Source organism: Camponotus floridanus, unplaced genomic scaffold (genome assembly GCF_003227725.1).
Source record: "Camponotus floridanus strain SB8 unplaced genomic scaffold, Cflo_v7.5 scaffold128, whole genome shotgun sequence".
Lineage (NCBI taxonomy): Eukaryota > Metazoa > Arthropoda > Insecta > Hymenoptera > Formicidae > Camponotus > Camponotus floridanus.
The window spans coordinates 277,170-290,903 of NW_020229246.1; the positions used below are offsets into that span (position 1 = coordinate 277,170).

The 13,734-nt window shown below is 38.7% G+C and overlaps 1 protein-coding gene across 3 annotated transcripts; it reads right to left on the bottom strand.

Annotated features, from left to right (window-relative positions):
- Positions 1-537: 537 nt before the first annotated feature.
- On the bottom strand, positions 538-13,475 carry LOC105256840 (metastasis-associated protein MTA3). Of its 3 annotated transcripts, XM_011267071.3 has the most exons (12): positions 12,293-13,475; positions 10,288-10,355; positions 9,969-10,062; positions 6,803-6,985; positions 4,591-4,836; positions 4,211-4,479; positions 3,909-4,097; positions 3,410-3,832; positions 2,728-3,325; positions 2,351-2,497; positions 1,329-1,590; positions 538-728 (listed from the first exon to the last, which is right to left on the bottom strand). In XM_011267071.3, exons 1-12 carry the CDS (start codon positions 12,405-12,407, stop codon positions 590-592), a joined length of 2,733 nt encoding a protein of 910 aa, XP_011265373.1. In that variant the 5' UTR covers positions 12,408-13,475; the 3' UTR covers positions 538-589. The 3 variants fall into 3 exon arrangements, with proteins under 3 accessions (XP_011265373.1, XP_011265374.1, XP_011265376.1); XM_011267072.3 differs by lacking the exon at positions 6,803-6,985 and having other exon boundaries at positions 12,293-13,473; XM_011267074.3 differs by lacking the exons at positions 9,969-10,062; positions 10,288-10,355; positions 12,293-13,475 and adding an exon at positions 9,599-9,620.
- Positions 13,476-13,734: the final 259 nt, after the last annotated feature.

The window sequence follows — 13,734 nt, forward strand, 5'->3', positions numbered from 1 at the left end:
AATTCTAAATCTGCATAAGTTGTCATGTATTTTCATTGACTATGTAAAACATGCAAATAAAATATATGTGCGTTTACTAATGCAAGTTGATAAAAAGGGAGTTTTCGATACATTAGATATATATACCATCGAAATGCAAGTAATGATATGTGAAAAAAATTTATAACTTATTTCGGCTTTCGTATTTTGTATATATTACAAGAAAAATATTCATTTCTCGCTTCTAACATTCAATATGACTAACAAGAAAACAAAAGATTTAATTCGTCAGTAGTACTTCATAAGCAATGAAGTTCAGTTCAACGATGTTGTCGATTGTTAGCATGCGTGTGCGATCAAACGAGGCCTTTCTCTCGATTACGGTAATTTTTGTTCAGCTCCGATAAAAAAAAAAAAAATTCTCGCGGGAGAGCTTTCGAGATCTTTGCGTTTTTTTAGCTAGCAATTCCTGCTCGATCGGAGCTGCCGATTACAATACACAAAATTGTAACCTTTATTTTGCATAATTTCACTCGTTAAAGATCGATAACAGCGTTGTGTTTTGTGTGTAGTGGACCAACATACACAATTTTATTATTCAATATTACATTTAGTCCAAAATGACGACCATATCTTCACCACGCACTGTTCTTTGAAGATGAGGCGGATGTAGAGGGATCGACAATCTGCGCCATGGCTTACGCGCTGCTCTTCGTAACTCCACCGAGGCCAAAGTTCTTCTAACTCGTCTGCAATTTGATAAATCACAAGAATCAATACATGCACCAAATGCGCTGTATTGTATATTTGTAATTATTAAAGTCCATTAAAAAAGTTAAAGTTCACGGATAAAACTTTTATATATTACAAAATTTTTATAATTATTTTCTCAGTAATTAAACAATAATATAATCAAGTAAGTCAAAAATAATGTATAATGTCCTTTCTGAATTCATATTTAAATTTATTATTAGATATGTGTATTTGTACAACGTATGTATGTATGAATCCGAAAAACTATAAGTCAGTATGCAAAACTTTTGCCTTGTGAGTCATTTCGAAGCGAGTCCGAGCAATTATACGTCAATATGCAATCCTTTTGTCTTGTGAGTTATTTCGAAGCGAGTCCGAAAAACTATATGTCAGTATGCAAAACTTGTTTTGTGAGTCATTTTAAAGCAGTAAACCTAAATAAATGTAAGCAAAAATAAGTAAATTAAATAAATAAATAAATAAATAAATAAATAAATAAATAAATAAATATATATATATATATATATATATATATATATTATATTATATTATATTACACATTATAGTTTTACTTTGTTACTTTAATTTATACTAACTTGATCTGTTCGGTGGCGCGAAAATATACATCATCAGGCGCATCCATCCACGATATAACTTGTTTACGTGCATTACTTCTAGACAACGGTACACCATGGGGTAGCGTATGTGGATGAGTAGCTCTGCCGTTGAGAGGTGGTGCGAGAGGAAGAACAGCGGGCGCAGGATGTTCTAGCGTGTGTTTCGGATGCAATTGTTGTGCATGATGAATCCTCTTTGCGGGAGGTCCACCGGGAGGAAGTGTCGCATTTAGAGCGATACCTTAAAGGAAATAAAGACGTTAGATTTAAAAAGAATTAATTTAACTTGCGAGGTATTTTCGCGATATTAATATTCTTTCAAAATATCACTTTTTAAAATTATTTAATGTGTAGATACTTATATACGCTTATGAAAATCCTATATAGCCGTCGCAGAAAATCGCATTTTTAGCTAACGTTTAGACAAAATAATTATTTTAAAAAATTTAATAATACATAATATATAATATACTTATTAAGATATATATATAAAATTTTTCTTTCTTTAATAATACTTATAATTTATATATCATAAATAGGAGAAAGTATAAGATGACAAATTGTTCTTTCTCTGAGACCATTAATTTTTATTGTTATTTATCAATATCTAATCATCTCTTTATCAAGTGTCTATAAACTTATTTTTTATAATAAAAGACAAACATAAAATATTACATACACGCTATATGATAAATTTCATTTTCAATTATATGAATGTGATTGGGAGCCACATTTCCTTAGAAAAATTGTTACAATATTTTACAATTATATTTGCTAACTGAAATCTTATAGTTTCAAATACTCTCTTAAAAAAAATTATATCTCATCGCGATATCAATTATTATCACACGCAATTATTAAATTTGAATTTTACCTTTATCCCAATCCACATCCGAATAGAAGCCGATAAAAAAAAACAAAATTCAATTCACTACGATTCGAAATTGTACGACCTAATAGACTACCCTAACAGACAATGCGCATCAGATTGAAAAACTTACCATCTGAACCATTGATTTCGTCAAAGGGTCTTGTGCGTTTCAAGATATTCTGTTGAGTCGACATGACTGGTTGCGGTTGGGGTGGCGTCAACGTGAGCCTATCCACTTCGGGTTTATTCGGCACTCTCTCGTATAAAAGACTGCCGTCTATACAGTAGTAAAAATTTCTTATATATACATATACATACACACACATACACACATACACATATATACACAGTAATTTTATAAAAATAAAATTCGACATAAAATTATATCCCCTTCGAAGTCAATTTTTTTATTTAAAACTTTTTTTAATTACCAGATACATGCATACATCGTTTAAAATGAAAACGCTCTTTATGTGCATGTATAAATATAAAATGTTTGTTATGTACCAGGCGCCTTTGGCGGACGTGGAAACGAAACCCGGTCGGGCTGCTTGCGTTGTGCCGGGGTGGTCAGCATCAGCCAGTCCCAGTCGCCGGGCAGCTGTGGTTCAGGATTCAGATCGCCCAGGCGTGAAGCGATGTCTGTTACACGCGGACGCGGCCGAGGTCGTACAGCGCGCGCCAGAATACGGAGTTCCGCGGGACTTTTGGAGGCCAACTGGACACAAAAATGTCGCAACGACATTGTATTTACTGGTTGATGTGGCGCTCGCGCGGCATGACGTGTTCGCAATTGCGCAGGACAGAGTCGTCGTGCGGCGCGGGCTAATAGGGAGGTGCGCAAGTAGAATGCGGATCGAGTTTTCATAACTGGTCGTGGTGATCCACTTCCGCCACCGCCGCTTCCGGCAGCGCCACGCAAATCCACTCCGTGCGTGCTCGCATAGTGACGACTCAAATGGGCCTTCAATTTAAACTCCTTGCCACAAGTGGGAACATTGCATCGATGCGGCCTGTGTGCGCCGCTGATACCCTTGCTCTCTTCGTCCGAACCTGCGCCAGTACGTTTTCTCTCAAGATCGACATCGTCGATGCGCGATGGCACCTGTGATTCAAAATAATAAAACAGGAATATGAAATATACTTGTACTGGTGTATTAAATGCAAGTTATTGAAACAATCGTATAACCTTAAGTCCTCCATATTTCTTCCAGTACGTCCAACAAGGTTGACAAAGACGATACTGCATATGCGATGGTCCCCACGCATACCACTGCGGACTCTGTAAGCCCTGACAGCCTTCGCACGGTTTTCCACTGACTCCGACCATAAGTATCCCAGAATTGTCGGCCACCATGCTACCGTTACTGTTACCATTCAAAATGTTGGTTGGCTTTCCGTTACTATTGCTGTTGCTATTGCCCAGAGGTACGATTGTGGCCGTAGAAGGTGCAGTAGTCGATGCAGGAGTCTTATTATAATTTGGTATGTAAACTTGCTTCAGTTTACTTTCCGCTTCTACAGCCTTCACTCTTTTCTGTTGAACATATCGATCCGTCGTTTTCCACATGTAATAATATTCGATTACATTCTTCAGCGTTTTCCATGGTAACTGAAAAATATACGAAATACATATTAGTGAACTTGTTCGAATACAGTTGGGATTCATCTATTAATTGTGTACTTACAAAGTCCGTTCGTATATCAGCAAAATCCTTTCCGTATTTATCAAGCGCTTCTTCGAACAGATTTGCTTCGGACGCGCTCCATTCTTCCATCTCGTCTCGACATAGTACCGGACCGGTACTAGGTACTAGAGATGCTAAGGCATTCGACAAATCATAGCCGTGCAGATGTAAGGTATCCATCGCATGAAACTGTAATGCAATTCACAAAAAACTTAATAAAATTTGAAACATGAGAAATTAATTTTGTATACTTTCAGAAAGCGCATGGATATCTTGATAAGAAATGAAGTATAAATTCTTACTAGAGTAATGTCTCTAGATGCAGCAGCTGCAGACATGTGCAAAGAGGGCTGCTTGATGGAGGACGAACAGTCCAAGGCTCTCGCAAAAGTACCTACTGATCTACTAATCACAAGGAATTGATCAATCTGACGGTCCGTCAAATTGTGTCTCGGAGTCCAAACCAAAGTTTCCAGATCTTGTAACTTACGAGAATCCGCTTCTTTTTCTGCGGCCGTTAATACCGCCGGTATGTCTATCGCTTGATATCTACTACCTACTCTAATTTCACCTATAACAACAGATATAATTTCATTAATCTCTGAGTTATTTGTAGGATATATAATATTACATTAATAGAAAAAAAAATTAATTGAATATTTATTTTGATACTTTGATTTACCTTTATCAGCAAGCAAAGTACGCTGAGCAGGATCAAATACTAAACAGTAAAAAAATGAATCCTCCTTGTTTAAATAGCTCAACAAGGATTCGGTTTCGTTCAATAATGTTACGCAGCATTTGCCCCGAATATGCGTAGCAGGCATGGTCTCCACTTGTCGCGATAAAAACAATTCTCTGTGTTTCATTTGGTGACGTTGCTTGGTATTTAATTCCGTTACTCCACCAGGAACACTGTCCTCCATCCCTACATCATAAGAAATTGAAGTAATATTTGTGTTCAATGATACTATAAAATGAAATATAATCATTTGTTGTACGAATTGATTTAAAAAGTTGAAATTGCAAAAAAAATTATTAATAATAAAATAAAATTGAAAAAGCTGAATATAATAAAATAAAAATAATATAATATTTAATTTTTTATGCAAATAATTTTGAAATTTTCATAAACGTTTTCTTTCTAAATATATAGAAGACTTTCTCGTTTAAATAAAAGAGATCAATTATTTGATAAAAATTATTTAGAGAAAAACAAATATACCATAATAATGAAAGAGGTATATACTGTATGATATACATAAAGTTATCATTTTTTTCTCGCTTATGCTTTTCTACTAATCGTTACATTATTTGTAATAAAATTAGTATCAAGTAAAAATTAATTTTTCGTATTTCCTCAACGTCATTTTTTCGGTTAACCGAAAAAAAATCCTAGAGGTAACATTATCTTTTCAATTAATCTTTTATTCATCCGATTATTTCGTTCTAAGTTAAAGTCATGAAGTAAATGAAACGCGAAGATCGGTTACGGTACAGAATCATTCAAAACTCGAGTAATATTAAACCAAAAAAAGGAAATATCAGCAAGAGCGGGCAACATAAAGACAAATGAAGAATAATATACAAGGCAAAAACAATAATCTGCAACGGAAAAGCGATTAACTATCGATAGAGAATTACGTCATTTAGAGAAGCCTCAGATTACTAAAGTGTCATCGTATATGATGCGGCGGGATTTTTTCTTTAAATCTGTGTAAATGATATGTGAATGACAGTGAGAATGAAGATGTACCATGTCGGATTGATAATTAATTAACTTGATAAATGGATATATTTGAAGCTAATGAATAGAAAAGATCAAGGTACTGATATTGAGACAAATGTATGATAATCTAATAACGCAATAATAAACAGATGGATAAGGTATTTATATGAATGATATATGAATATGAATGATTTGTACATGTATGGGCACTTTTGTGAGAAAATCGCCGAACCCCTTGTCAATTAACTTAAAAAGAAAAAGGAGCCCGGTTTATGCCCAATTTATTGTCTCTTTGGCCTTACAGTGAAACTTGCCTTAACTCGCGGTACACACCAAGATTACAAAGAATTTTTTTTCTTAAATCCCGCCGCTATGATCAGTAGCCTTATATCGTCACTGGCTTCTATACAAGATTAATGAGATAATCAAAAGATGCAAATCGTATACCGTTTATCGATGAATCTATGCCTCTGCAGTAATAAACGTATATACTTATGTTTTTATTTCTCATAAAACATGTGCAACTCTTAATTTTATTAATAAAATTATATTTTCTTATATATATGTAATAAATCTTACAATTATATAAAATAATATAAAATTATATAATTATATTTAAAAACTATTTTAACAAATTAATATTAATATCAATTAAGATATTATTAAGATATTATTAAGATTAAAAATATAAAATAAAAATATGACATAAAAATCAATCAAGTATTTTTACTCAAAAACACCTTTAATTTTAGAGTGTGAAATATATAGAATGTGAAATAGAAATACAATATAAAATTATATCCACAGAAATAAATAATTACATTATTCAATAAAGAATGTAGAAAAATTAATTTTAGTATAATTAAGTTAGTACATTATATATATATATATATATATATATATATATATATATATATAATGTACTAACTTAATTATACTAAAATTAATTTTTCTACATTCTTTATTGAATAATGTAATTATTTATTTCTGTGGATATAATTTTATATTGTATATATGTGAAATATACAAACTTAATATATTACATGCATAAATAAACCTATTTATATGTTTTGAAATGATATTTTCGATTGATTATTTTGCAGATATAAAGCTCGATTAGATTCATCGGTAATGGTCATCTTTTGATGAGTCTACTCTCACTCACCATGGGGCTCTTGGGCCTCCGATAATGGGGCCTTCAGCCAGCCCCCTTTCCCGCCCCCTTTGATCATCACTTTGGGCCCAATCCCATCTTTACTAGTCATTTCCTTAGTAGTGTCAGGGTTCTCGAGTTTCTGATTCTGCGTGCTCGCAGGGGATTCTGACCTCTGCTGCTCCGCGCTTGCCACTGGAATTTTCATTACAAGAAACCCACTCTACGTATTTCTCGTTTTCTAATCTTGTACACAATAGAACGCTTCAAGATATATGTATACGACTGTATACTAACCGCTATACCTTACACCCCGTAAGAAAAACACGAGGAATCCTTCAATCTCTTTACTCCGTTCTTTACCTCATTAACTTATATATCAACTTAAGGGACAAAATCTTCAAAAATCGTCAAATGTATTCCCTCGTCAAATACAATTAAGGATCGCGTATTACAATTAGATTCATCATAATTTTCATTATCTTAGACAATTTTATACATTCGCGTTTCTATTTATTCATTCATAGTCCCGCGTCGTATATTTTCACATTCGCGACATATCAGATCAATACCTCACCACGTTGACCGTTACTCCGCGAGAGCGTGGATCAAAATACCCTCCTCCCATGCATCGATTATTCATTTCGCATTTCAGACGGAACATAATACGACGGAGTAAGTACTCCGTGTAATTATTAGCGCGCGTGCATTTTCGGTTCGACCTCTCTCTTTCTCTCTCTCTCTCTGTCTTTCTCTATCCGTGTGTTGTTCCCGGTCCTTATACGCAAAATAAAGTGGAAATCATCCAACGCGCGGTTTTCACATCCGCGGGCGCTGGTCGATCGCGAAGGGTAAAACGAGGTAAAAATTATTATTACAGTCGGTCGAACTTTCGGCCGGCGTCTAATTAGCCGCTGATTTTTCTTTCTTTTTTTTTTTGTGATCCATCCACGAAAACCCGTATAGAGCGGCGAGAGTATGGACTAAAACCAATTTCTGTACAAAGCAGCCCTTTTTCTTTGACCCCACCTCCCCCCCCCGCCCCCCCCACTCTCATTCCCGTTTGTAATCGCACGCGGGCACACCCGGGTGTGCAATAGCGCCCGTGGTGCATGGTGTATCGACTTCCGCGAAAGACAAAGGAAAAGCGTATATTCTTTTTTTCGCGAAAATTCGAGATACCCGGAGTGCGAGAAAGAGAGAGAGAGAGAGAGAGAGAGAGAGAGAAAGAGAGAGAGACAGAGAGAGAAAGAGAGAATACGGCGGAAAGGAGGAAGGAAGGAAAGGGAAGGGGGAGAAGGGAGAAACCCAATTCGGAGCAAATACCGTTGGACGGACGCATACATGGACGACGAGCCGTTACATATACACACGAATAAGACACAGACAAAGAGAGAGAGAAAGAGAGAGAGAGAGAGAGAGTGAGAGAGACATGCACATATACACGGCGCGCGAAAGACGAGGGGAAGGGAGAAGCGGAACGGGGGCTTCGGCAAGGGGGACGAACGTAGGGGGAGAGTGGTAGCGAATGCTTAAAACGAAGATGGCTAGTAGGGCCCACCATTTTCGCCCGGGCACACACGTACACACACGTGCGTCGATGTCTATGTGTGTGAGAAATACACGTAACATATACCCAAGCAACCCCTGCGTCAGCCATCCATTTAGTTGAGGGTGGTGGGTGGGTCGGGTGGGTGTAGGGGGGAAGAGGGAGGAGGGGGGAGGGGGCGATGGGAGGTAGATGGAGATGGAGGAGGATGAAGAGGTGGAAAAGGGGGACCTAGCGGGTGCACCAGCGTCCCCCTCGTCCACCCCCTGCCCCCTTTTCCTCCCCCCCTCCAGGCAGATCGATACAACCCCCGTCTCTCACAACCCGCCCAACCACCCCCGCAACTTTACTTATTATACATTCCCACCCCAAATCCCCGCGTCTCATTATCTTTGTCATTGCGAAGGAAAAATCGAGAAAGCCCCGGAATAACGTATAACTGTGTATACATAGCGCGTGCTATAGCGGAGAAACAGAAATATGCGTGTGCGTGCGTGTGTATACGTTTCCCGTAATCGTTTTTTTTTTTTACCTCTCTTTTTTTCCTTTCGGAGAAACGTATCGATGCCCGGCGACGTAAACGAATCGTTTCGCGGTATGAAACCGACCACGCGCCTTCTCGCGCGAAATTCTCTAAAAGCGTATCTATATCCCCAAGAGATTCCCATCAATCAATGGAAGAGGAAAGAACATTTTCAATGTTTCCTTTATAATATCCAGAGGGAAATATCTCTCCTCGGATCTTCCCTCGGCAAATGACCTAAGATGCGTGATTACAGCCGTTACGCGATGACAATTACAAAGGTGATAACGCCACGCATGGCTCTTCCCGCTGCGAGTCGCGTTACACGCGGTGTCGGCCGATCTCTCTCTCTTTCTCTCTCTTTCTTTCTCTCTCTCTCTCTTGACTTTTCATCGTCAACTATGTCCGTATCGCGAGAGGTGTCTCTCGTCAAATAATGATTGCTAAAGCGGAGAAAATCGATATCGTCTGGAAATTGCAAACAGAATCTTCCATGTTGGGAGATGAAATTCGTGTATTCGCGGATGAATTTTCCTCACCTATGAACAGATATCGATTTGCTGCACGTTGGCGAGGTTAAAACTGACTCGTCCTTTACTCTTATACTTTACGATAATTCACAGTCTCGCTCGTATCGTTGAATTTTCGCGTACGTTAAAAAATTGTTCAGTTTCGTAAACGGTTATCGCAAGCTTTACAGTATTAGACGAAGAAGAATAAAATGTCTAATACATACATGTCATTCGCTTCTTTTCCTCATGTTATACTAATAATAAGAAAACTATTTTGATGTATTATGTTAGTAATGTGTTAGTATACTATTTGAGATCGGAGTCATAAAACGTTCATCAGAATAGATCTTCGAGGTAGTTTGTTTTTTAGCTACAATTATACGAAAAGGGAAGCGTTATATTCTTTTATATTTTAGCTACAACTGTACGAAAAGGGAAGCGTTATATTTTTTGCGCAAAAACGTGTATGAGATGATAGAGAAAATTTGAATAATTCTATTCTAACACCGAGACTCGAACACGCATAATCTTCCCATACATTTACAAATATTTACGATAACATGTAGTTTGCGCGCGTAGACGTATGCTACTTACATTGATGTTTGTCCGCAAGCATAACTAAGGTAGAAGGCAAATCCCTCCGCCTGAAGAAGCACATGACTTTTGCTTCCACATTTCCATTTGCGGTCTGAAAAACAGGAAACAGATGTTAAAAGGTTAAAAAATATATGTTTTGGGCCTATCGTATTAATAATAATACATATGTATATTTATATATTGACGATTAATTTAAATGAGGCAATTAAGATTTATATAAAGAAGATGAATTTACATAAGATGTATAGACGAACACGGAATAATTCTCGTTCTCGTATCTTTTCAATGAAATGCTATGCTCCGGCTTAATTCTTACCTTATTTAATTCTTCTATCCTTCTAATCTGGTACGGTGATGAGGTGGAAGTCTCGAAATACACATAATCTAAAAATTAGCAAGCGATTAATGATCTGTAAAAATAACAAGAATTATATAAGAATCAAGAATTATTATATATGTGTGTGTGTGTGTGTGTCTCAGAAATTTTAATTATCTTACGAAGATCTCTAAAAAAAAGAATATAAATCTTCTCTTTTTCCTTTAAAATTAAATATACTTATATAGAATATCCTTTAAAATTAAATATATTTGAGATGTGTCTCAAAACTCAAGTGTCCTTGTATAATAGATTCTTTCGAAATTTTGCCAATTTTTCCTTAGTAAAAATATCTAATTTCCTTATCAATAATTTTCATAGGCGTTAATTTTAGCAATTAAAAAGATCTTGCGAATTAGAGCTTTCTGCAAGTTAAATCTTGAAGAACCAAATAAATGATAGAATTAAGATTTTATATTAAAAAATTCCAGATAAAGCTGTTTAAACAAAATTTAATATATTCAGTTACAATATATATATAAATTATATCTTTATTGCTTTTAAATTTTTCGCATTTGATTTGGATTTCGCATTTGGATGAGGTGCTATCCTTTCATTTCTTTCGGCAAAAGCAAATGCCGATGATATCTCCGCTCGTCTCTTTTCTCGATTTTATATCGACAGCAATATGGACATCTAATGGAAATTTAACTTCCGGCTTTAACACGTAGCGATCAGGAATTTTTTTCTAAATTTCTAGAAAGATTATTGTTCGATGAAATACTTTGAAATACATCTTAAAGACACGTGTAACATGTCTGAGACCATTTAACAGTCTTTTTAATGATAGATTTTTTTTAGCAATTGGACCAATTTAATTCTTTAAAAAAAAAACATTGAAAATTCATCTTTGAAATTTTTTAGTTTTTCGCATTATATATAAATAAATAAATAAGTAAATATATATATATATACACATATATAAAAAAATTGAAAAGTCGTAATAAAGATTTCTCATTGATTTTTCCATAAACTTTTCCATAAACAAAATGAAAATATTGGTCAATTTGGCTAAGAAATTCATCTAAGAAGATTAGCTAAGAAGATTATTCGATCCTTTCGGACGTTGCAGGCGTTTTTATGTACTTGAAGTGTTTCGCCGAACAAGCAATCTTTCGCGAAAGAAAAGGAATTTTCCGAACGTCACGTGTTAAAACCGGAAATGAAAATTTCCGTTAGGCCTTTACATGGTTGTTTGCCGGTTAATACAAAATCGAAAGAGAAGCAGCGGGCGGCATCGATTCTTTATCACCAAAAGAAAAACCGTCGCGCGCGCATACGACAGCTCATTCAAATACATCGATACGACTAGAATAGAGAGACGATTCTAATACAGTGTGTATCGCCGGGATCCAATTTTGATCCGCGCGAGATTTGTCGCGCAAGAAATTAGCGTGACCTGGACGTGAGAGAGGACGGGTGTGCGGGTGTATGGGGGAGGGAGAAGGCGGAGGGGGAGGAAAAGGGGGAGGATAGGGAAGAGAGAAGAGGAAGAATGGAGGAGCCGGGCGGGAAAGGGGGAGGAAAAGCCGGAGCGCGTAGGTATAGGACGTTAACAGAGGGGGGGACAGGGAGGCAGGGGGAACGAAAGGGGGAACAAGGGGGGAGTGGAGGGTACGAGGGAGATCCAGATGAAGAGTGGAAAGAAGAGAGGGAGCGCGCAGGGGGGAACGCAGGGGGAGAGAGAAAGAGAGAGAGAGAGCGGTGGAACCAAAAAGAGGGGGAAGAACGCGCCGCGCGGAGGGTATAGGGGACGCCATTGCGATGCCATTTGCAAACATTAATTTCTCGGAGTTAATTAAACCGCCGCTATCTCTCTCTCTCTCTGTCCCTCCCTCCCTCCCTCTCTCTCTCTCGTTTTCTCTCTCTCTCTCTCTCTCTCTCTCGGACTACTCGCGGGGAAGCGTCGTTCGGCAAAGCGGAATGCAATGCGGTTTTACTTTACCTCCCACCCGGTACATGTTGGCCGTCATGTTGCTGGCGTCCTGCGTGGACCCGAGAGCGAAATTGGCGTTCTCGTGGTTACCGTGGCCCTCGTGGTATTCGGCCGGCATCGGCATCAAGGCTTCTCGTCCTCCGCAACGTGTTACAATCTCACGATCCGCCGCCGCCGCCGATCGGCGGCACTCTGTCTCTATCTCTATCTCTCTCTCTCGTTCGTTCTCTCACTCTCTCTCTTTCTCTGCTCTATCTCTCTATCTCCTTCTCTCAATATAGTCCCGCACGTCGCTCGCTATCTCGGACAGTCAACACCTCACAGTGTAATCACTCCATCGTGTTTGTCCATATTGTCGATTTAAACTTTCACTCCGTTCCGTATCTCGCCGCTTCTGCGTCCTCTGTCCAACTGTGCTGTACCCCTCGGGGTTTTCGCTCTTTCTATTTGCCCCGTGTCTCTGTCCTTCTCTATTTCTGTTTCTCTCTCTCTCTCTCTTCCCTCTTCCTCCCTCCCACAGCAGATTCGCACGGTCTCGCTCCGATGTGTCTCTCCTTCGAACGCAATATATACGCACTACTACGAACGAGTTTACGCTCGCGACTGTTAGTTACAATGTACTCCTCAGGTATACCGTTTTCTCCGCGTTCGCAGTCTGATTTATGATCGGTGCTCGGCAACAATGAGCGGCGCGCAGCGCGCGCGCGCACCGGAAGTGAGGGGAGAAAAAAAAAGGAATCCCAAACCGTACAGCACGTACAGGTAGCAATTGGAAGATCGCCACCACACGTGTCCGTTAACGGGGCACCGATTAACACCGTCGGCGGCTCTGACCGCTGCCTCCGACACGGCCCGCCATTTTCGTTTCGGCGAGCCGCTAAGAGCGCACCACCGAGAGAGCGGCCGGACGGGACGGACACGTCGTCCCTCGCCGCCGATTTCCCGACTCGAGAGAACTCGACTCCGATCACTCGCTCCACTCCTCGCGCACTCGCGCTCGGACGGTCCGGTTTGCCGCGTTTGTCGGTTACGTTACGTTCCACCGCGTCCCGAGAGCGATCGCGATCGCCTCTCTTCCCGCTCGCGCGACTCCTGTGCGACTCGCGAGAAGCCAACGCACTCAGACTTCGACGAGGAGAGAGCGGAGGAGAAGAGTACATACGTATACGCGGCGTAAAACGCGCGGCACGAGCGCTACTACCGGATCTGCCGAGGATCGCGCAAAACAGGAGCATCGGTCGAGCACTGTCTAGACGAGGAACTCCAATGAGAATCGCGAACGCGAAACGGCCGGTTCTCATTGGTTCGTCATTCTTCCCGCTTGTATTTGAACTTTGACAGTTGTCTCATCGTAAACGTCAGCGATTTGAAACAGCTTTTTTCGTTAAACGTTTAAATAATAATAATATCATGAGGATTCTTTGTTTCTGTCTATATAATTTCTATATAAT